The sequence below is a fragment of the Dermacentor andersoni genome, chromosome 8, assembly GCF_023375885.2.
Source record: "Dermacentor andersoni chromosome 8, qqDerAnde1_hic_scaffold, whole genome shotgun sequence".
NCBI classification, from domain to species: Eukaryota; Metazoa; Arthropoda; class Arachnida; order Ixodida; family Ixodidae; genus Dermacentor; species Dermacentor andersoni.
In genome coordinates, this window is record NC_092821.1 from 128,796,923 (window position 1) to 128,822,283 (window position 25,361).

The 25,361-nt window shown below is 43.5% G+C and overlaps 1 protein-coding gene across 1 annotated transcript; it reads left to right on the top strand.

The window, feature by feature from the left end:
* LOC126525638 (cytochrome P450 3A4-like) lies at nucleotides 1-25,361 on the top strand. Its single transcript, XM_055067624.2, has 14 exons — nucleotides 1-293; nucleotides 740-836; nucleotides 2,391-2,443; nucleotides 4,626-4,722; nucleotides 12,011-12,136; nucleotides 12,899-13,151; nucleotides 16,369-16,499; nucleotides 17,526-17,647; nucleotides 17,752-17,838; nucleotides 19,890-19,998; nucleotides 20,085-20,173; nucleotides 23,027-23,167; nucleotides 24,492-24,657; nucleotides 25,163-25,361. Exons 1-14 carry the CDS (start codon nucleotides 238-240, stop codon nucleotides 25,244-25,246), a joined length of 1,611 nt encoding a protein of 536 aa, XP_054923599.1. The 5' UTR covers nucleotides 1-237; the 3' UTR covers nucleotides 25,247-25,361.

Sequence of the window (25,361 nt, forward strand, 5' to 3'; positions counted from 1 at the left end):
ACACTCAGTGGCTGGCTTTTCGAATAACAACCCAGTGAGGGGTCATCTTATAACGCTGGCATACAGAGCGGACTGCAACAAGGTATCAAGAAACAGCGCTTCAAACGCTTCGACATCGGGATCTTTGCGAAAGCAGTACAGCACACAGCTTTTCGGATACCACAGACCCTTGCGGCAACTTTCAGCTGAAGTATCTATAGGTGTGCGAAGTCAACCTGGACATCGGCATTGAAAGCCATGCTGGAAACCTTGATACTGACCTTCCTCGTCACGCTTACAACATGGTTCATTATGTAAGTGGAATTTTCCTAACCTCTTGAACAGGCATATTCGACGAAGCTATGACTCCGCCAAGCAGAGCGTGCGTCAGATTCGGTAATGTGAATAACATACATAAAACCACTAAATTACGCTGCAGCTGTTGTAATAGATCGAAATATCCAGTCGAAGAATTCGATAACTACACAGTCTATGGTGCAGGCACCTTTGTGAGGAATAAGACCGTCAATAGAGCTGTTCATTCACAATAATAAAGATCTCGTATACGTTGACTTTTGCCACTTTTTGGAACATTAAACAAAATCGAACAGTTTGCGTGACTGTACTTTAGCAGATATCTAGACTGAACTGAAAGTGATGTATTTCCTCCAAAGTTTTATCGTCATTACGTACTGGTCTAAACTAGTTAAAACTGTCCATGTAGCATTGTTTATAGGGTACGCAATTGCGTGCGTTACAGACAACGAAAGAGACGCCTGTCGTTCTTCAAAGATCTCGGCATCATGGGACCTCCTCCAAGCTTCCTTACCGGAAACCTGTGCGAACTTGTAGAAAAGGTAAAGTTTTACTGACAAAAGCATAACGTGAAAATTTATTTATTTATTTATTTATTTATTTATTTATTTATTCAGATTCATAACATGTTCCTATAGGAACATTATGTAAAGTGGGTTATACAAAAAATTGTTAGATCAATAACATGGAGCGAATGTTTCGAGTTTTCGAATACAAGTAATCCGTACATTATCAACACAGACAACAGAACTAGTGAATGCACTGGTCATGTTGGGTTAGTATTGACGAGGGCGGTAAATGCAGATAGAAAAATTTTGCTCAATGCAAGTGCTTAAGTAAGACCATCAAAAGCGAGACGTCTAGTAGCCATCAAACATCGTTATACAATGGCTATATAGTTCATAAAAAAAAAAAAGAAAAGAAGAAGACCACACAAGATAAGCTACGAAAACAGGACGCAGCAAGTGGTAAAGCCGATAAACCAAATACTTTTGTTCGGCCGAACAGGCGTTGCCAGCTTTGCTGACTATGGAGACGACGATAAGTACGATGTGCATGAGCAAGCGGCAGCGCAGAACCGTGATGACCGTAAATTATTTCATGTAATGGGCAGATGGGGGAGCGAAATATTTCGACGCGACTTGAGAGACGGAATGACAGTTTTGACTTCATTTCGGTCACGCTTGAGTGTCGTTTGTAATCACTAACGATAAAACATCGTTAACGTGGAAATAAATGAGTTCACGCATTCTTTGATAACCACTGGCTAACTAAATTTACGGTATTCTCGTGAGAAAAGTTTTTTCCAGTACCTTCAACGCCTTGGCGATGCAACCTTGGGGCATTTAGTAATTAGCGTGTGGAAACTGTTCAGCAGTGACAACTGTTCTGTAAATGCGCACTGTGTCTTTGCAAGTACGTCCTGCGTAACAGAGCACATCTGAGAATGAGACGTGTTGTTCTTTCATTTCTTGTCCTTCTTTGCGTTGTGCTGCTGATACTACAACAGCCACGGCTTTTGTGTGAAGGCAATCGAGGCAAGGCGGTGATAGGATTCTTAGCGAGTGCAGTGGACGTCTCTGCTGTCTAATATTGAAGCTAGCTTAGATGACTGCCAACACATTTTTTTTTCATGCTTAGACTATTACGTCCTGAAAATTTTCTTACTGAATTGTTAGAAACTGCGCGCAGATTACTTTTTTTTTAACCGTCACAATTGTAATACCAGCGACTGAACACAAATACCGGCAAATTAAGTACGGCACTTCACGTTAACAGGATCTATGATGGACCAAAAGAACTTTTTTTTTTCCACTGAACTCACTTACGTTATAATTTAACGCCAACCCAACAAAGCGTCTTGAGTCATAGTTGGATTAATATGCTTTCCATTGCCTGCAAACTGTGACTGCAGATGGATTAGAACTTCAATGTCTTTTTAGCAGCTGTAGTGTCAAAATACTTGTGTTGGTTACTATATATACTCTGCTTCATACAAACAATAAACAAAGGCAGTTTTTTTTCTCATTGTTGCTACGCCACGAACAAATATAACTTGCTATGTATAGCAGTTTCCTATCGTTGCTCTATTTCAGGGATCACTATTGTCATTCAAGCAGTGGCTAGACAAATATGGAGACATCGTCGGGTGCGTGTTCATTGCTTTTTTTTACCCAACCAATAAAAACAATAGGAACTATAGCAACGGCAATACTCCCGTCACCTATACCAACACGCCCGTAACTTAAAAAGCTTCTCTACACCACTTACATTCGTCCGTCACTTGAATACGCATCCTATACCTGCGATTCTGGTGGTACCACACTGACAAAAGAACTTGAGAGAGTGCAAAATGGTTCCATTCGCTTCATGTTATCCAATGTGACCACACGACCAGTGTTGCCGTGATGAAGTCAGTAGTCAAGCTTCCAAGACTTCCCCTTCAGCGTAAAATAGCCTGGCTCACTCTTTTTCATAAAATTTACTATTACAACAATCATCTTCGTGAACGGTCCATTAAATGTCCTCCTTTCGTGTGATCTAGAATCCACCACCCCCACAAAGTTGATGTTCGCCGTTGTAGAGCTGTGATCTATTCACATGCATTTTTACCTCGAACCACCTATACGAGAGGAATCAGCTGCCATATGCAGCTACCGCTATTACGGATACATGGCGCTTTCGGAATCTTTCGGATAACATGCTGAACTTGCCGCATTATTCGTACTCAATTTCTTCTAATTTAGACAGCTTGTTTGTTTGTTTTCACTTTAAGATGTTGAAATTACTCTCCTTTTTCTTAGAGGCAGCACTACAATCTGTATTAATTTGTCGATTGTTCATGCTCTTTATTCTAACTGTATCAACTCTTCTTTTTTCAATCTTAGTCTGTAATACGCACCTCCCCTCTCTAATGTACAAACTCTAGCTGAGGGTAAAACAAATAAATAAATAAATAAATAAATAAATAAATAAATAAATAAATAAATAAATGCCTTTTATAATGTTTAAAAACAGCACTAAACACGCACACCGGACAACAGAACATTACATATATATATATATATATATATATATATATATATATATATATATATATAGAGAGAGAGAGAGAGAGAGAGAGAGGATGGGACACACAAGGTGCAGAACTTACAACTGCGTTTATTGGAAAAAACACTATGGCTTAAAGCCTTACATCAAGCGGGCGCGCATGCTCGATATGAACAAAAGCATTAGCCGTTCCCAAAACATTGCCTCGTGCTCGCGGGTGAGATTAACGCCGTTGTTCACCCCATTCCCTTCAAAGATAAGGCCACGCAAGGCTGACTAACACACCCACTACCTTTTCTCGTTATGTGAAGAGCTTCCGCCACTTCCCTTGTAATGCTATCAGTGGGCACAAACAGCGTTCTTGTGTCATCAAAGAACGGTGCACACTTGCATTCGAAACAGTGCTTTGTCACGTTTGTAGATTTCTTGTCTAAAGAATTGGGTTGCTCCGATAGCTTCACATTAATGCATCAGCCTGTCTGCACTATGTACGTAAGGCTGCAAGACAAAGGGACTTGGTAAACAACAGCAATCTTACAGGGCACGGTCATTTTTTCCTTGGTTTATTTTACAGCCTGTGCTCTCCTATTCCTTCTCTCTTTTTTCGTCAGCTGCTCCCACCTTACCAGCTTTATTAAGAGCTGAAAACAAACTTTGACACCATATCTGGCAGCTATGAAGCTTTATGAGAGAGGAATGAAGCTCGGCCTTTTCAGTTTCGCCTCTATAATTCTCATTAATGTAGAAAAGCAAGCTGCAGCCACACAAAAGCTGATGGACTGAGCAGTTTCGTGCGGTGGCTGCCACACGATTTTGTAATAACATTCAGCAAAACAGGGCTCTATATATTCCTTTGAACAGACATTAAAACTATCCGCATAAATAAAACTGATAAATAAAAGGAAGCCACAAGAACACTGTTGGAACAAACAGAACGCTGAACATATCAAAGAATGTAAGTATTCGCGCTTTTTTTAACCCTGCCGGCAGCTTATAGAAAAGCTGTAAACACACAAATATGATAATATAAAATTCCAGATTAAAGACCGAATCTACAATGCATGTGCGCAATGCATAATATGTCCCCTTAAATACAATCAGGCTTCATCTATAGGCGGTGGTGCATTTCTAAAGTAGTGTTAAAGTAAACCTATGAATTACATTGTGCCTCTCAATTTATCGAGCTGAACAGTCAGTCTAAGGAATGATGCCCCCCTTTCACTTCGTTTTACACCATGCCTTCTCAAAATAAACTTCCTTAATATCGTTTTGCTTCACAGTTTCTACAATGGTGCTCACCCATTCCTTATCGTCAAAGACAAAGAGCTTGCCAAGAAGATCCAGATAAAGGACTTCCACAATTTCCACAGCCGAGGAGTGAGTATAACTATTTGCCCTCCCTTATGCTATTTAGAGACAGTTTTGCAATTGCTCCTGACACGGCCCCACAGGTAAGTTTGGATTTCTTTATTCAATAAAGCAAGTGGCCTTTGGACAGTTGTTCAGCGTAAGAATTAGAAAAATTGGATACAGAGTACATCTACTGAAAAGGTTTTGGCGCGTGGTTACGCATCGCAAAGATATATCTGCATTTTTCTAAGAGCTCCTTGCGCAGTGGGAGATGAACTCCGTTACGGGCCTAAATGTGTAGCCTCATGCGCGGATCTCCTTCATCATCATTATCACTATTAGTAATTACACCCTTAAAAGCCATTTGTGGGGTATAACGAAAGGAGCGGGGTCGATGTTCGAAAATGTTAGCGCTCATGAGTCATGTGAGATATCACATAAAAAAATGCATTAGATAAACAATCTTTGACTTAGTAAATAACCATAAAGAGTAGTAAAGAAAGCACAGCATAATGCAAAGATCTGTTTATCTAAACGACGTAAGGAAAGGAAAGAAGGATATTTGGTGTTACTACATTAAGTGTGGATTACCAAGTCACGCATGCCTGACCTGTCACCCCACTTGACAGAATTAATGCTCGGATGCAAGGGACTGTCAACGAGACAAACTTCATTGCTTCACAAACACAAGCTCACAGCATGCAAATACCGTTATAGAAGAGAAGGTAATTAAGCGCAGCAGATCATTTACAATTATTTTGCGTTATTGGCCGATAGCAGAAGATTCACTCTTTTGGCAGCTCCAAATACTGCATGCATGAGGATACAATTCTTTCACTGAGCCTGATCAAGTCTCGTATGTTGCTGGCAAGCAAACCAAATCTCAGCCATCTGTGGTGAGTACACAGTATTCTGCCTTGTACATTCGCTGACGTGACACGTGGACATCCTACACTTAGCGCTTGTCTGTCGTGGAAGCGGCCAGATGGGAAGCCGAGCGCTCGTCCTTGCTGTCGACCGTGGTGCCTCACCAAGCCATGATCTTGGACACACCTCGGTCTTGGATGGCAGGGGTAGAGACAGATAAATTCTGCAGTGACCCTGCCACCTGTTCACAGTTCATGTAGTAATCGCATATACCTGTATATAATATGTTATGCAATGCACGCTTGAGGGTAGCGATAATGAGGATAGCTATAATAGAGCTACAAGAATACTTGACAGAACACGATGGTATCGTGTCATTACTGTCGTGCTTGCCAGCCTAATTTGTACGTAGCATTGGTGCATTTTTTCTGACAGCAAAATTTTACTTCAGCAATGCTCTCAAACCATATCAGCAGCTCTCAGAATCGTGATCGTCATTCTACGTCATTTGGCCTTTGGCTGCTTCGTCTGTGGCTTTACATGTGGCTTTACAAAGGGCTGCCGTATGATTCACTTGTTTCTAGCTCTTTCAGAGTTCGGAAGCACCGTATGCATTCTTAGCTTCATGTTTGCTGACAGTTCAAATCAGCGTGGCCTATAATAGCGTGAACTCAGCTGCTCCGCGGGAAACGCGATTGTACGCGCTCACGGAACGCTCATTTCGATACCGTAAGGCAGAACCAGCCGGGCAAAACGCGTTCCTTGTTCAGCTGCCGAGCTGATTTAACTCTAAAAGCGAAGCTCAATGAGCGCCGCCAACGTATGAGATACGCACTGTGAAATGCGTAAACTAAACGGTAGTTTCGCACTGCCAAAGCAATGTAACTGTAGGCCGAGTGGAACATGAGCAATCGCTCACCTTGAGACTGTGTAATGTTGTGACAAAATAAAACTTATTCGATCCTTTTTCCCTGTTTGCTTTGCATACTGCAGATAGAATATTTTTGTGCATTTTGTTGGTTTCAGTAAAAAGTGTAGTGCCAATACGTTTTACTGAGTCTCTTAGTGCAAACATTAAGAGGGCACCCTTCCATATGTCAGCGGCAAAAGTGTTTTCGGTATAAGGTGTTCTTCCGCGTGTTAGAAAGAGTTCTTGTGTAAAGGTTCTTAGCCATTACAGGGGGTACAAGCAAGTGAAAGGCTATCGGCCGATGGTAGAATGAAGTTGGCTGCCCTTCCCCAAGCAATTCCTCTTCTCATTTGCCTCGACAAATGTTCTCCTCTGCCGTCGTTGCTGATGGCTGATGTCCCAGTTGCGCCGATAGCGCCCCTCCCCCTCCTTCTTTTCATGTGCGGGTCCTCGTTTTTATGCTGCTTGACGTACTGAAATTGGTGGTTTTGCTTCCTCCGCGTTTCACACAATTCGCTGTGTTCTTCGCGTCGGTGCTGACTGTGTACTGCAGACTGTACAGTGAAATGGTACGCAAGGGGTGGGAAGTCATCTCAGCTTGCGAGTAGGCTAGCAGCTCTGAGGAATGAGGGCACACGGATTTCTTTTCCAACGCTAAGGGGTGCTGCAGGCGTACATCGGTTAAATTGTTTTGCCGCAGTTAAGGCAGAAAGCTAGCCTAGTCGGTTATAGTAGCTTCATACATTTTAAGCGGTGAAACAAAAAATGAAAATGCCACATTAAGTAGACAAGGTTGATCATTGTTCCAGCGCCATCTCAGCACCAGTCCTCTGGCTTCATGTGGTGTGTTTCCGTTGGTAGAGCGCTGTAAAAATGCCAAGCCTCCTGTGCATACGGTTTATAACGTGTGACACACACTCCATGTTTTTTGCATTTTCAGTGCTCTATGATGTTTGGCTGGCATATTGCAACTAGTCATTGCACTCAAATCTATTCCTTTCCTAAGTTAACCACTCACTGCTGGCTGATTCAGGTGACAGCGCAGGCTAGATGCCCGACAGTATGCAAACGAAGTTCCGAAAGTCCTACAATCGTTACATTTTTCCCGGCTCTGTTGAAGGCCCCTCAAACGCCTCGTATGCAAATGCTCGTGCCGTCGTTTTCGCGACAGAGTTTATACCAAAAAATAAAGGCATTCGTAAAACAATTTCTCTGCATTTCTTTAAATAGCAATAAGGTAGGCCGAAGATCTCCGTGATAGTCGCTGAAGGCACTATCGATGAACTTCAATGGTTTCGGCACCTGTTCACTGGTTTGAACAAGTATTATTGCTGCGGCATTGGTGCTTGAAACTGAAAGAGCGCAATCATTTGCCATAAAGCTTGTCTGTCGTCAATTTATACAGAATCTGTACTATACTTATTTCTTCTTACTATGTGTCGAGAAAAGTTGCGGTAATACAAGCTCGTAGTGTTCTGCCACATCTTTCTCCACTTCATTTGCGATTTTTCATTTTATTACACTAGTTTACATCAGATACTTGCATTATTACATCATTACTTGCAGCGTCTATCGAAAAGATCGTACCGGGACTAGAGGAGGTGTTGTGCTTATTGCCGTCAGTCAACAGTTGCCGTGCTCTGCTATAAACATCACATCAGAATTAGAAGTGCTGTTTATTCTATGCCATGCCGCCCTGCAGTCTGTGATTTTAGGTGTATGTTCCAGGCTTCCTTGCAACAGCGCCGCCTTCGCTCGTAATCTAAACAATGCACTAAATGTGGTTTGCTCTCGCTATCCTAATGCCGACCTTCTTCTTTCTGGAGACTTTAACTTACCAGACATTGATTGGCGCAACACAGTACCCACTCTAGTAAACCAAGCCGAAGCGAGAGATTTTCTGGACGTTTACCTCAACTTTAATCTAACACAACTAATATTAGAGCCAACGCACGTCATCCAAGACACTGCAAACATATTAGATTTAGTACTGGTCAACCATCCAGACAGTTTGTCGTCCGTCACCCTTTTTAGAGAAATTAGTGATCACAAGGTCATCCATGCTTCTTTTCGCTTTGCTTCAGCTCTGCTGAAAAAGCGCGAGAAAACTATACACTTATACGACATAGGTAATTTTGATGTAATATGTGAACATTTACAGAATTTTCTACCTTCCTTCCAAGATACGTTTCATAACCGCAGCATTCATGAAACTTGGCTGATATTCAACCAAAAAATAAACAACTTAGCGAACCGGTTCATACCAAAAATCACCTTTCGAACACATGAACAAAAACCATGGTTTAACAATTCGTTAAAAAGACTAGAAAACAAAAAGAAACGCATGTATCGCGCCGCAAAATGCAGGACGAATATGTGTGCATGGGGAAAATACTACGCTGCTGAACGCGCATACCTATCAGCGATTCGCAAGGCGAAAGATGCATTCTTTGGTGATGACCTTTAGAAACTTTTAATCAATAACACAAAAAATTCTGGCAGGTGATAAACCCTCAAGAAAGGCACAGTGTAACACTTACCAATGAAGGAGGTGAAATGGTCGAGGATGTAGAGTGCGCGAACCTTTTTAATGCAGCTTTTGTGTGTATTTAAAGAAGAGCCTAACACGTCCCCATTTTCTTCGCGTACTAATGCAAAAAGTGTTATGCCAACCATTACATTTTCCCCAGATGGTATCTCATCGTTAACTAACAATCATAAACTCACATCGTCAGCCGGCGTGGATAACATTAATTCGAAACTGTTAAAGAATATTAAACATGTCACCGCGGTGTTCCTGTGTTTGCTATTCTCGCAGTCACGTTGAACTGGAGAAATACCACATGACTGGAAGGTGGAAAATGTTGTTCCCATCCACAAAGCAGGTGACAGGAATTGCTCGCTTAATTATCGCCCCATTTCATTAACGAGCGTGCCCTGTAAGCTCATGTAACACGTCATGTACACAGAAATCATGAAGTTTCTTGACTCGAACAAATACTTTCATTCTTCACAGTATGGGTTCCGCAAAGGCTTTTCCTGCGAAACACAACTGGCCATTTTCCTGCATGATATTCACACCGACTTAGATTCTAGCCTCGGAAACAGACGCGATGTTTCTAGATTTTGCAAAAGCGTTCGACAAGGTACCGCACCAACGTCTACTGCTAAAACTTTCGCTTGCGAACCTTGACCCCGACATTTTGCGATGGATTGAAGCGTTCTTGACAAACCGATCTCAGTTCGTTACAGTTAACAACCGCGCATCTAACCACCTACCAGTGACTTCCGATGTACCACAAGGATATGTTCTTGGACCCCTACTCTTCTTGATATATATATGAATGACCTACCCCTGCACGTGTCATGCAACGTTCGTTTGTTCGCAGACGACTGCGTTACTTATCGAACAATTACTAGCACATCTAGTCAGGACTTGCTTCAGGATGACATTAACTGTTTACAGCAATGGTGCGACCGTTGGTTAATGGAACTTAATCCTAAGAAATGCAACTTGATGGTATGTTCGCGTCGGCGCGGCCTATTTCCTTCATCATCAGCCTGGTTACGCCCACTGCAGTGCAAAGGCCTCTCCCATACTTCTCCAACTACCCCGGTCATGTACTAATTGTGGCCATGTTGTCCCTGCAAACGTCTTAATGTCATCCGCCCACCTAACTTTCTGCCGCCCCCTACTATGCTTCCCTTCCCTTGGAATCCAGTCCGTAATCCTTAATGACCATTGGTTATCTTCCCTCCTCATTACATGTCCGGCCCATGCCCATTTCTTTTTCTTGATTTCAACTAAGATGTCATTTACCCGCGTTTGTTGCCTCACCCAATCTGCTCTTTTCTTATCCCTTAACGTTACACCTATCATTCTTCTTTCCATAGCTCGTTGTGTCGTCCTCAATTTAAGTAAAACCCTTTTCGTAAGCCTCTAGGTTTCTGCCCCATACGTGAGTACTGGTAAGACACAGCTGTTATACACTTTTCTCTTGAGAAATAATGGCAACCTGCTCTTCATAATCTGAGAATGCCTGCCAAACGCACCCCAGCCTATTCTTATTCTTCTGATTATTTCAGTCTCATGATCCGGATCCGCGGTCACTACCTGCCCTAAGTAGATGTATTCCGTTACCACTTCCAGTGCCTCGCTGCCTATCGTAAATGTCTGTTCTCTTCCAAGACTTTAAACATTACTTTAGTTTTCTGCAGATTAATTTTTAGACCCACCCTTCTGCTTTGCCTCTCCAGATCGGTGAGCATGCATTGCAATCGGTCCCCTGAGTTACTAAGCAAGGCAATATCATCAGCGAATCGCAAGTTGCGTAGGTATTCTTCATTAACTCTAATGCCCAATTCTTCCCAATCCAGGTCTCTGAATACCTCCCGTAAACACGCTGTGAATAGCATTGGAGAGATCGTTCCTCCCTGCCTGACGCCTATCTTTATTGGAATTTTGTAGCTTTTATTTACTTAACCATTTCCTTTTCCATTTCCATTTCCTTAACAATACACAATAAATAACATTCCCGTGTGTGCTGCGCAGTCTTATAAGTACCTAGGTGTTACTATATCTAACGACTTATCCTGGCGCACACACGTCAGTAACATCATTTCATCTGCTTACAACTCACTGGGTTTTCTCACGCGTCATCTAAAACGTGCCCCCAAACCTGTTAAACTACTGGCCTACCAGTCAATAGTCTGACCGAATCTGGAATATGCATGCGCCATATGGAATCCACGCCAAACATATCTCATCAACGCACTCGAAGCCGTTCAAGACCGCGCCGCAAGGTTCATCCATTCTAATTATTCAAATGACGTGAGCATATGTTACTTACAGAAAGAATTGAATTTACTTTGGAGCCGCCACCTGAGGCCACCACAACGAAATTGCCGGCTATTCATTAATAAAGTTTCTTCTCTCTCTCTCTCCCCTTTGTACGCGCCGGCTCACTGCAACCCTTTCATTTCCCCATAAGTTTTATCACACCTCTCTTAATCAACCACCCTATATCCTCTCCGCAGTCCGAACATCTCATCGTACACGGCAAACTTTTCGAGTGGGCCACCCTTGCATGTGCACTGTAACCTTTTCCGCCTCATTTTTTTTGCCATGCCGCTATAGATTGGAACAACCTGCCCCACCAAATCGCCGCCATCATTTGCCCTTGTACGCTCGTGGAGAGTGTCACTGCGCACTTTTCACGGTGAAAGTGACTTCTGTTAACAGAATTATATGCTCGTGCAACTTTAGTTTGTAATATTTAGGTCTATGTATTTACGCTGACGTATGTAACACTTTAGCTCGTGTAGTTTTTTGTTGTTGTTAGCCTGTTCAGTGAGGTATTATGCAAATTATGTACTAATGTATCCCTACCCCTTATGTAATACCCCTATCAAGGGGTCTTTAAGGTAATACATTGAAAAGTGAAAAAGCGAAATTTGTTTCGTTATTAGTTCTATATGCAAAATAAATTCAGTGATTCGCAGTTCTGCAAGGAAAGCTGTGGTCACATATATTTACAGATGTCGTCAAGCTTTGCACGGAGCCACCCTGTCAACAAGCATAGCCTGACTAACTCGGAGGCCGACCGATGGAAGCAAATGCGCAGCCTGATTTCGCTAGCCTTTACGACGAGAAACATGAAGAAGGTAGGCAGCTATGAATCGGGAGGAGGCTCGAGCTTGAGCATTTCTTAGTTCAAGCTCTCTTGATCACTTCAAGTCCTTGTTTTTCCGTCAACCGATTGTACTCTTTGGACTCGATGAGAGCACAACACAAGAGCCCACTCGCAACTATTTGTTCTTACATTTTGTTGTTGTTTTTTGTTGTTATATTTAACCAGATGTAAACATTACTGAGATCAGTTTGAGGACGCGTGATGTCACCAGGGACAGTTATTTTGCGATTAAAGAAGCAGTCCGCAGCAAATAGGCACAGTTAATTACGATGATATGTTAGTTGTGTAATTACTGCATACATAAAAAATATTAGCAGGCCGAGTACAAAAGGCCTTGCTGCACTCCCGAGTGAATTGGCATAGTATGTGTGCGATAGCTATCGACTCATACAGACTGTTTACAATTGGCGAGGAAGAAGCCAATCCAGATGGAGAAACCTTCGAGAGATATCTGTTCTTTCACAGCGTCTCGTATGGTTTCACTCGAAATAGACAGGCAAAGGTTTTAGATAGCAGTAGTTGTGAGGGGTGAATAAAATATGCGGCATTCTTGCTGTAATTTTATGAGTGACTGTTTCGGGACGTTCAGAAAATGTGCTTTATTCCCTGAAAAATTGTTCATATGGCCTCCTGTTATCATGCCTCGATCACCGATCAATTAATTTTTTTGGAAAAGCCGGTGGCGCAATCGGTGCGATTATTTTCAACCACATGCACAACGTTCTACGCACAGATGGTGAACTTAATGGATGACAGCACCGATGATTTTCTCAGTGTCGTCGAGGACATGCGGTCGAAGCAAAAAGCCATCGAGTTTCGGCAGCTCTTCCAGAGGCTCGCGGCCGAAGTGATGATTCGATCAGCGTTTGGCCTCAAATCGAACCTGCAGAACAAAGGTCTAAGAAACAGCACCGCAGAGTCGCTCTTTCAGGAGAGTTTGGAGGCTTTTCAACAATTTCGTCACGCATGGATAAACTTTCTTACCGGTAAGTTAACAGATGGTAACTAAAGCTTTTAGACGGGCTTGTGGATTGTCGTGTTCGCGATGCACGTCAAAGACAATACGCGAGACAAAACATATATATAGGCACCATCAGCATTTGTGGTCTGTCTGTCTACTCTGTGTCCATTTTGTTTCGCGCTGGCAATGTGATGGCAGACGATGGCGAACACTTGTTCGAGGAACCACCACAAGCCATGGACGTACGTTTACTTAATTTAATTGATCGTCGCTTCATATTTTGACATGTCGCACCGTTGAGCGCTAACATACGACAGTTAGGTAGGGCTATAAACATATTAAGGCCGCCTTCGCATCAGAATTATTGTATGTGTTCCCACGGCGACCTTACTTGCATATTTGGGTTAATATGCGTATTTATTGATTCATCTAATAAAGGCAGACTGCGTGTTTCCGGACAATCCGAGAAAAACGAGAAACCACCGCTTTAGCGGGAAAGTTTCGCGTAGTTGTGCAGTGAATATAGAAAACTGTGTAGCTTTCAACCGATGATTGCGTTAAGGTACTGTTCCCGAATTCAGTTCCTTTCAAAACACTAAGATGGCATTAAGTGTTTATATTTTTTTTGTTGGAAAGCATTCTTACTTCATTCCAAGCACTTTGCTGTCGGTAGGTAGGCTTTTCCCTCGCCTCATTCGGACCTCTTCAAAAAACGTCAATGCTCGGCCAATTAACGGCGGGATCTAACGTATGATATCCAGCACATCGACCCAGAGCTATAACCATAGGCCACGACTGCACATTTATTCCTCTCGTGCTACAGACGACTAACTCTCTGACATTTGGTGACCTGAGTCACGTGTCAGTTTCTGACATTCTTCCCTCGTGTCAGTCCAAGTTTTACGACGCTATGTTCGACTGCATACCGTCTGGATTGGCCCTTATTGCCCAGTCCTTTCGTTGTAGCAATTAGAGGTACAGAGAAGCTATGCGAAAATGTATGACTATCACACTGTCGTCCCAAGTCAGACAGGTTTTATTGTGTCGTCACTGTAGAGGAATTACCATAGTCGCTTCAAGATAGGCTAAATAGTAGATATAGGTATGCAGGATTGTGTAACCCCTAGTCACAGATGTCATCAGAATCCATGGTTCTCTCGTATGTGTTCGCCCAATATTTATGCAGGAACCAGCAATCAACAATACGTGAGCAGGCGGAGTAGAAATCATGCCTTCGTTGTCACCGTCGCTTCGCTGCTGTCGCCAAACACACGCTTCCCGTAAGACGCATAAAAGCTTGCCTTGCATAAAGACATTGGTCCAATTGGTAACACTTTCTGCAACCCAAAACGTTGCTCCATAGCCAGCTACCCGTGAAATGCTTCCTAAAACTTCGATTGCACCAATGCGTGGGACCTGCGACATTTCTTAACTTGTAATGGCCAAACACCGTCCCTCACCGATGAAAGTTGGAATGAACTAATCACATTTATTTATGGCAACGGAGTGTACATTTGTGAAAAAATAATGCGAAGAAGTATATTTTTTTCAATTATAATCCAATTGCTGTAGTACAAAGGTGATTAGTAATTGTTTGCTAACCTATCTACCACTGAAACTCCAGCATATCAATAGCGCGACTACGGCTTCGCATTAAATTTCGCGAACTTTAATAGGCACTTTCAGGCACCAAACTCAGCGTATACATTTAGTGTATATGAGACATTTAGCCTCCCGGAATCACATCGTCAGAGATTCTGACAGAGTCCTTAGATTTTGATACACCAGAGTTTACGGACTGTGTGTCTGAGTCATTGGCTATTCACCTAATCGAGAACACACTCCATGTGAAACCATAATAATCTATTACTAGAAAGCTCATCAAGCCATAACTGAGCAACGATTGCGACATACCGAAAAATTGTTTGGATACCTCGTTCAATCTGCACTGCTTCCTAATGGTACCTGCGCCTGTTATTTATGATTGAGAATTCAGAAAATATATGGGTCAAAGCTTGGTAAAGAGCCAAAAGAGAACAATTCAAATTATAGAAATGTAGCGCGAAAACAGCAAAATAGGAACAAATTGTTTGGATACCTCGTTCAATCTGCACTGCTTCCTAATGGTACCTGCGCCTGTTATTTATGATTGAGAATTCAGAAAATATATGGTTCAAAGCTTGGTAAAGAGCCAAAAGAGAACAATTCAAACTATACAAATGTAGCGGGAAAACCACAAAATAGGAACAAACGTGTGCGTAATATTACATGAAGTGGCTTCTTGACAAGCCTAACTGAACAGAGCCAATCTTGTGGTACATCGGCGCAAAGCCCACAGAAAAATATCCAAAGTGTCCCACCATAATTGGATGAAAAGTGTGAATGAGAAAATTGTAGAGCTACATGAACAACTGCAGATACAAGTTTCTTTTGCTCAATACGGGTCATATAAATGAATTTTTCCGAGCGGTGAAAGGCCGCGAATACACGCGAAATTGCCGTAATGACAACCGAAAGCTGTGTCGGAAGTTTTTCATGTTGCTCCACAATTTTCTCATTGACATTTTTCATCCAATTATGTTATTTGAGAAGTTTATTAATTAATGAAGGCTGATTATGTAGTTAGGCTGAATGCAAGAAGGCGCGGCAATTTTTGGTGTATTCGCGGGCTTTGGTGATGACTGCTTAAAGCGTTAGAGCTTTATTCGTCTGGCACGTAGGTTGTGGGTTACACCTTTTCTAAGTAGATTATACAGGTCAATGTCACGGAACAAGTTAACGACCGCTTAAATGTAAAGTGGAGGGTAGAGGCCTGTGTAATTTGCACAATTCGCTGAAGAATTTTTGTGTTTGTGTTGTGAATATGAAATTGTAATCAAAATATGCATGAACTGTACAGATGCCTGGCATTTGTGGCATGTTGTCTGTTTCATTTTGTGTTTGTGTGTGTGTGTGTGTGCGTGCGTGCGTGCGCGTGTGCGTGAACTTGCACGACGAAACCAATTTATCTTTTAATAAGCATTAGAGCAAGGCAGGTTTTGCTTGCTTTTACTATTAATTTTCTAACACCTCCTGGCTGCACACGACATCCCCCAGACGCTGACGCGCCATTAAATTCAATTTAATAATCTAGCAGCTGAACGTCGCCTTCCACATTCGATGTATCGCAGTCTGAAAGGAGATCCGCTTACTCTTTCCCGCATTCCTATTTCACCCCGATGATCATAACCGTTCTCTTCCAGCGTGCTTTCCAGAGTTTTCAATTTTGTGGAGAGCGATCATATCATACTTTTCTCGGCATAACAAGACTGCCGCAGACAAAACTTTTGACGAAATCACTCCTATCATACAGTTCCGTCGTGAAAACCCTGAGGTAGGTTCGAATAGCTATCAGGACTGATCTCTTAGGGGCTGCCTTTTGCTCGGAGAAAAAATATATTTATATTGTTCTGTTGTTTATAAAAATGGAGGGAAGTGCACGTCAATAGGTTGTGCGGTTACACTACCTTGGTAATTGTAAGGGCTATCCGGTCAGTAAACGAATGCTGATGAAAACAGCATTGCACTCCATAATAAACTCACGCAGCACCCCGGTATCCATGGTGCCGTACCGAATATTATGAAACACACTATTAAGGCTTCCGATAAAGAAAACATGCACGGTCATGTATACTATCAGTACGTACATAAGGCGAACAATGAAGCTAGAAAAGAAGCTCAGGACTACGCAACGAGCGATGAATCAAAAACCGACAGGCGTAACGTTAAGAGACTGAAACACAGCCACGCGGATTATAGTAAACGTGGGTAGCTTTTATTCCAGTTTAGATGAGAAAAATAAATGATGTTGGGCACGCTATGTGGGTAGGGAAGTTAACGGATGGTCTAATGTAGTCACCGAGTAGATGCCGGTAGAATGAAAGCATAATCGCGGAATGACAAGGAACAAGGCTGTGTGATAAAACTTGGAAATTCGCAGGTGTAAGGCGGAATCATTTTGTGCAATGCAGTGGTTTTTGGAGATACGTTGGAGAGGCTTTCGCCCTGCGGTAGACGTTCCATATTGGTTGATGACGATGAACAAAACTTGGAGCGAAGTGCACTTCATCGTTGCAGCCTATACGTGAACCGAAATAGAAGCTGCTGCTGCTTCAAGAGAATGTACCTCGCTACGTGGTGGCTCTGCGATGCACAATCATTCTAGTATGCCCGACCAAACAGAATCTAATTATACAGATAATAGGTGCAACTACAGCCGTTCAGTTTACCGAAAAAGTCATCTACGTCTGAAAAATCAGAAGTATCTCAAGCGCAATGCCGACAGATTGCATGTAACTGATATATCGCTGTCACTTCAAGTGCGCCTCCATTCATAAATGAATTTTTTAAATAATTTTAGAAAAATAGGACCGATCTTCTCCAGCTGATGCTCAATGCCGAAGTAGAGGATGAAATGCCAGTCAGCGTTCACTCACTCACTGCATCCTACGATGTTGACAGCGCATCCGAAGGTGAGAATGAATGCACCGGGCGTCTCCTGACGTCTGTCATTAATGACAGAATGATTTAATCTTTAGGTAACGTGACACATTTATTCCGTGGTTTTGTTTTTCAGAGAAACACACTGTTGAAATGGTAAACGTTAACGCAAAGAAGCGATGTTTGACAAATGTCGAAATTCTGGCGAATGGCTTCACTCTCTTCATGGCAGGGTGAGAATGAGCCAATGGGCAACGACCATTTCCTCAGTGTTTGATTAAAATTATGAAGCCGAATATTAATAATAATATTATAATTATGGGGTTTTACGTGCCAAAACCACTTTCTGATTATGAGGCACGCCGTAGTGGAGGACTCCGGAAATTTCGACCACCTGGGGTTCTTTAACGTGCACCTAAATCTAAGTACACGGGTGTTTTCGCATTTCGCCCCCATCGAAATGCGGCCGCCGTGGCCGGGATTTGATCCCGCGACCTCGTGCTCAGCAGCCCAACACCATAGCCACTGAGCAACCACGGCGGGTGAAGCCGAATATTGCGGAAATATCCAGCAAAAGTGCCCAGCCCCTTCCCTCCGCCTCAAACAAAGAAAAAGTCCTGTTAAACAAGAAAGTATGCACACTCGCCGTGGTAAATATTAGAGGAGTGCTAATAATTTGTCTAATGCGATCAGCAGGCTCAGCCTACTTCATCCATATTGTATCTAAGTATCTGTTTAGCCACCGCATTGTAAAATAAAAAGAAATCCCATACAATATTTCTGGCGCTGGGTGGATTCGACATCGCGTCACACTAGTTTCGCGAACACAGCAGCGTGATGCTTTAGCGCGGTGCCACAGACAACTTTTCTTCTTCTCTTTATTGCATGGAATTATGAGTAGTGTCAAACTAGTATTAAAGGAGTACTAATAATTTGTGTAAAAAGATTATCAGGCTCAGCCTACGTGATCCATTTTGTATCTAAGTGCCTGTTTAGCCCCTTGAAATCACTTTGTAAAATAAAAAGAAATCCTATGCAATTTTCCCGGCCGCTTTGTGCATTCGAACTCACGTCACATTATGTAGTTTCCCGAACACAGCAGCGTGATGCTTTAGCGTGGTGCCACACGATGACCGCCAGAAGCGAAGGAATAATTCTCAGCGTTAGCTTGCAGTGATGCACACCGGTGAAGCCTCGGAGGCCGCAAGCAAAAGGAGGGGTACGTCGCCGGGATTGTGAGCTCGTGCACTCTAGATAGGGGGGAGGGGTGTCCCGAACTTAGTGTTCCGAAGGACGTGTGATAGAGGATCCCGGCTACAGTGCGCGGCTCATTCTTGGCGCGTTTCGCCGCTGTAAATGTGGTGTGTCGGCTGTATTGCTTCAACGTTAATCGCATGAACGTCGACATTCATTGCCCGATTTGTTCAGTCAGAATTTTTCTTAAGAAGTAAGCACCGCTGTGTATTATAATGTCATTTTCATATAGACCTTGCAAACGAATGGAGCGCGATGTTATCATAGCCCGAATATCATTTGTAATCTTGCTTGCAAGTTGTGTTTAGCTTTAAAACTTTGAAACGGCGGGTTCATTACAACATTTTCGCCAATATGTTGCCATTGTATGAAATTGAGAAATTTTCGTGGAGTGGAGCCGTCTTGCTCATTTAATATGCTAGCTGCCGGCGTTTCGGCACCAAAACACAGAGCTGACTGCAAGCACTGGCATGTCTGGAAGCAATGCTGCTACAATCAGCTCCTGTTTTGCATATCCTAACATGCATTTCGCATAAGTTTGAAACGCATATTAATGTAAGATCCCCAGCACGTGGACTTGTCAGCAGCGATGCCACAAATGCTGTAGTATTTTCGCTCGTTAGAAATAGTTTTCTTTGTGAAGAAGTATTTTTCAGTAGTACTGTTGTTGGCGGCAGGACAGTTCCAACATAGCATTGAGTTTCCCAATAGCCCATTCCAACTTATTAATTTCATGGAATAAGCTTATAATCGAGTGTTGCATGTTAGTTAGACTGAAGCGGCGAATTATAGCTATATATATATATATATATATATATATATATATATATATATATATATATATATATATAAATAAATATAATCTACAGGACTGACTTTTGATACTTCTTCATTTCTGTCGGGGAAACTTCTTTTTGAGCTGTGAACGCCAATAAAGAAAGAGTACGTTTGTCCTTCAATCACCTACATTGCATGGCCAGAGCTTGCTACCTAGAACACTTGTTGCGTTTCAGCCACACGTAAATTGCAGGTTCGAGACAACGGGCACCTCTTTGGCTTTCATGGCCTACCTTCTCGCAAAACACCAAGATGTTCAAGATCGACTTCGAGAAGAAATCCTTGCTGTCCTGAATAGAGATGTATAAGTTTTTCCAGATTTGCGCTTACAATTTTTATTGCCCAGTCATAAGATTTCAACTTCACAAAACTTTCTTTTTTTTTTCAGGGAGAGTTTATGTACGACAACGTCTTTGGCATGAAATATATGGACCAAGTCATATCTGAAACGCTTCGCTGCTTTTCGCCAGTTACAGGGTGAGTCGTTGTTTTCGGGAACTAATTCGCCTGCGTCGTCTGATTTTTTAGATGTCGCGCCGTCTGATCTTTTCGGCCGCTTCCGCGAGCCCCAGAGCCCTCGGCTAACACCGCCACCTCTGGCCAGCTGGGCGTGCTCGTCAGAGTGCATTTTTGCATAAGAGTGCACCGAATGGTGCGGCCGGAGCAATACCTGCCAGCGCATGCAATCTCGCCCCCCATGGTCTACCTTAAGTGCTTAGTTTGATGAACATCTACTATTACATTTGACTGGCGGGGGCTGGCGATCTCCTGGGAAGCGGCCAACGGAAAGGCGCCACCAGGTCTGCTGCGACGACTGGCTTTGAAAGGACGACCAGATGTCAGATATGCTGTCCAGATACCAGATATGCTGTCCATGTATGTCTCCGCTGACCATCGCGACTGGGACGTTGCGCTGCCGTTCGTTACTTTCGCCTTTAATTCGTCTCGCCATGATACCGCAGGCTTCTCTCCATTGTTCCTCTTGTTTGGCCACGACCCTACGCTACCTTTCGACACCGTTCTGCCTGCTAGTCTGAATTCTACATCCCAGTACGCCCGTGAAGCCATACTCAAAGCACAAGAAGCACACCATATTGCCCGACGTCGACTTGTGGAGTCGCAGGACAATCAGCGGCGCTTATATGACGCCCGCCATCGTGACGTCCATTACACACCGGGCGCCCTTTTTCTCCTTTGGTGGCCGTCGCGACGCGTTGGCCCCTCGGAGAAGTTACTTTCACACTACTCCGGCTCTTACCGTGTCTTGCATCAAGTAACTGACGTCACGTACGAAATCGCCCCTCTTGAGCCAACCGTGGCTCAGCATCGCTCCGACGTGGTCCACGTCGCGCGTCTTAAGCTGTATCACTCGCCCGTCTCCTAACCAGCACCGAGCCGGTGCTTCAGCCGCCGGGGGTCATGTGACACGCTGACGAAGAAGATGTTTTAATCTTGGACGGAAGAAGACGACGCTCTGGACTTCGCGCGCTGTCTACCATGTTGTCAGCTGCTGCAATTATTGTAAATATCCTGCAAATATACGTCTGACTGTTTTTAACCCGGTAACAGTAATATGGTTGTAGGGAAGTACCAGAATGCTCTTGCCACGTTGGGCCAGCTGATCTGGGTAAAGAGTTCATGACTTCCCCACGTGTAATGTCGACTCCAAATTTTCCTTTTCCTTTGTCGTCTCCAGTGTCAGCTATACTTGTCCGTGTCCAGCATAATTAAACATAATTTATCAGACAATCATCTGACAGTGTGCTGTGGTATAAAGGCGGCTAATTAACGCTTGGGAAGCATATTTAGCGCCAGCGGACAAGGACAGGAAGGGAGGTGACAACACAATGAACTAACTTCAACAATTTTATTACCAGAAAACAACCATGTAATAACTCATGCACAGTGGCGCCACGTAATCCAAATTCAGACTTCCAGAAAGACCATGTCCTTATCCAACAAGTCGACGGAAGGTGCACTAACACACGTTTTACTACGTCGACAGATATCCTGAGCCTCAATTACCTCTCGCACATACTTATCTTTGTGCTTTGCAAGAACCAGGCATGGACCCAGACAACGGTGTGCAGCCGCATTCCAGACAACGGGCAGACAAATGAACACCGTGCTTATTTGTCACCTTTAAACAATGTTCCCGCAGCCGGTCATTAGGACATCTTCCGGTATGTCCGATGTATTTTCTCTCACATGAAAGCGGAAGCTCGTACACCACAGTTTCTACGAAATCCACAAATCTGTTACGATGATTTTTAGAGCATCCGACAGCTGACTTGCGGTACGGTTCCGTCAACAGGCATGTTTTGCTGATTTTTTTTTGGTGCTGTGAAACTCACTTTTGTGTCCACGCGACCAGCCATTTTCTTGAGACTATGTGCCTTTCTATGCAGATGGGGCACTACCGCTATCTTGCAAAAGAATAGAAAGTTGGGCGAGTTAATACGGTAAGATATTCTTGGCTTGTAGGGGCGAAGTGACACACACACCGACTACAAGAAGACTGGATGAGCGCTCGTCTTGTCTACATGATATCGCTCGTCGACGGATATCGCTGCAGACAGGATAGCGCTCGTCCTATCTTCTTCTAGTCTGTGTGTGTGTCACTTCACACTACAAATCAAGAATATGTTACTGCTACCTTCCTGCTGCTTTCCGTCCGTTGATTTGCCGCGTACCGAGTCTTACTGTCTACACGGTATCTTTATAGCAGAACCTCTGCAAGCGAAACTTGCTCTGACTCCGGAAACCCAGCTGCTGATAGATGGCCTTCACGGCTAAGAGACGTGTAGATCTTACGTTGGCGAAATTCCTTCAACACATTTCTAAAACACAAGTGTGCATGCTCCTCTTACGAGCTTCGAGGGAGCGCACCGACACGCGGCAGAGGCTCGTGGTCCTTGGTTCTTACTCCCAGCACATGTGCCATTCCGTGAACTCAAGCTGAGGATCTAAGAAGCGCAGCATTTATCAGTTGGCTCTTCATTCGTGAGAGTAAGTGTGCTATGGCCTTCAGAAAAGAAAACTTTGAAGAGCCTATCTACTCTCGAATGTGCGTTTGGTTCGAAAAAGACTAGATAGTCGTCAACTTGGCAGATTACTTTAACCACCCTGTGCTTCGACAAGGTACACGTACAGGCTTTTGCTGTTCTGTTGTCGTGTCCCTTCCTGTCCGTGTCCGTTGGCGCTAACTCTACCTTCCAAGCCCATTTACCGAACCGCCCAACAAACGGCAATGATATAGTTAACGCTGTTTATACTTTTACTTTCATGAAGGGAAATCACTGACAAAAGTTTGCTTTCTTTGTTCGGCAGCTTCACGACAAGAAGGTGCGCTTGCGACTACGTCCACAACGGTATCACTATACCTGCTGGAACCAGCATCGTTATCGCCAGTCATTACATGAGCAACGACCCAGCCTATTGGAACAAACCCGAAAACTTCGATCCAGAAAGGTGTTATTCTTTTCATACACTGTTAATGTTTTGGTGTCTTCGTAGAGGTCTCTTGCTCTCGCGAAAGTGTTCTCGCAGATAATCAGATATATTGAGAGAATCGACGCGCAATAACGCAGCTTCGTCAATCTGGCGCATATAACTTTAGTCCATCGTGAAAAACCCCTGCTTGTAGAATCTTCTCAAAAGAGGTTCTAAGCGGGGCACATTGGGTACGCCCGGCGTGGGCTTAATTATTGTGTCTATAAACCGCAGCTAGGTGAAATATTCCGCAGTCTTCCACTTCGTTATCCCTCAAAGGTTATGTGTTGCTATGTCTTAAGCCCCATATGTGTCTTTACCGTGAATAAAGCCAACTCACACAATTTTGGAAATTGTGCTTACGCATCCTCCTGCTTGTTTTATTCTACGGCCCAGTCTTGGGAAGCGATTGTGGCGTGCGTATGTAATGTGGTCGAAATGAGGATAAGCAGAGGAGAGAGTGGCATAATCAGCCTCAGTTCTACTGGAAGAGCTCGGAGTGCACGCGCTAGCAATTGCGTTGTCTGTATAAGTAATCAACAAAAATCTCCTTTACCAGCATTCAAAACAAACAGCACAAAAGAGGCACAGTCTGCAAAAACTAGAGTACACGTCCGAATCTCTCTGTTAGGCCGGCATTCCTATACTGCGAAGTTCCATTCGTCCCCGCTCTGCTCCCCAGCTCTGAATCCATAACTCTAGTCAATAATTAGCCTAGAAGTACTGCCTAATGAAAGCAACTGTTCGTTCGCCAAAGGGTTAAGGTAGATCATGGACATCGCTCGACGAAGCTTATGAAATCCCATTATAATATATTGTTGAAGATTGGTCGAATATACTGATTTCTGTTTAGAGTCAGAGGTCTTGACAATGAAGAGGTGGTATCTACAATGGCCGGCTTGTCCCTCGTTAACCTTACAACCGCGCTAAGACGAGATTCGCGAGAGCAAGTTTTTGATACAGATAAGGTAAACCTAAGTTTCAGCTCATCGTTTACTTTGTGCTGCGTTCAAAAATATACATCCAAGAATTACCACGCACCCGCACAACGCAAACGCTGAGCTGATTCTTTACTTACAACGCTCATACCAGCAGCGGAAATACTGCCAGCGTGGAGCTCAGGCACTGCGCCCTGCTGCTTAGCAGATCCACCTGACCTCGGTACGCGCACTTGGCTGCTTTCTGATTATGAACTTAAGCAGATTTTGCGTCGCTTGCGTGTCTGAGAGACGTACTCAACAAAAATGCAATGTCAATGTACAACGCAGCTTAACTGGCCCTCCTTGCCTGAAACTCCTTGCAGGTTCAGCCCAGAAAACAAATGCCAGGTAGATCCCACCGTGTACCAGCCTTTTGGTCAAGGCCCTCGGAACTGCGTAGGAATGCGCTTCGCTCAGCTCGAGATGAAACTAGTCATGGCGAAGCTACTGGCACAATACAAGCTTATTCTGGACGACCGTCACATTAAGGTGCGTGCTCCCAGTAACCATTAACTATAGTTTCAAATGCAAGGCGCAGCTCGCATTGGAAGTTGATCGATACACGAGCAAGCATGGTTAAGTGTGTTTCGCTTTAACGTGGCAATATTATAACTACGACTATGAGACCTGTTTAGCTTAGTTGATGCATTCTTCGTCGACGGGGTCATGCAAGAGAAGCTCATCCCTGTAAGCATGCGCAGGACAAACCATGTCCTCAGTGTGTTTCATTGTGGGTGGTTTGTATTTAGTGTGTGCAAATCTAGCCAGCTGCAAAGCAACACGTCCTCTACGGGATTCGAAACTTACGTGCGCTCCAGTTCGCAACATTGTTGGCAACCCACCACATGCTACTATGATATTGAAGAGCGCCCAAGACATAACTGGTTATAATCCTAATATCTCAGTTGAAACAGCATTATCTAAGTAGTTCATTTCTGAATTTTCAAACACATAGAGAAATGGAGCTGTTCCACCTTTTCTCTTGCTATTGCAGGAGAAACATTTGGGGATCGGATCGACATTCGCCATGGCTTACCCCAAGAACGGAGTATGGCTCAAAGTTGAAAAAATTTCGTAATGAGGTCTACATTTTTCACGGACCGAAGAAATTATCAAACACAAACTATTTATCACAGTTGTGCAATCTGTGAAACATATCTCAAAATAAACTGGTTGATTCACTTTGTTAACAA

What these genes read in the sequence shown, in the direction of transcription:
- LOC126525638 (XM_055067624.2), top strand. Translation starts at nt 238, where the DNA reads ATGCTGGAAACCTTGATACTGACCTTCCTCGTCACGCTTACAACATGG. An exon ending in CTTACAACATGGTTCATTAT is followed by an intron (nt 294 to 739) that starts GTAAGTGGAATT and finishes CGTGCGTTACAG; the next exon opens with ACAACGAAAGAGACGCCTGT. An exon ending in TGGACGACCGTCACATTAAG is followed by an intron (nt 24,658 to 25,162) that starts GTGCGTGCTCCC and finishes TTGCTATTGCAG; the next exon opens with GAGAAACATTTGGGGATCGG.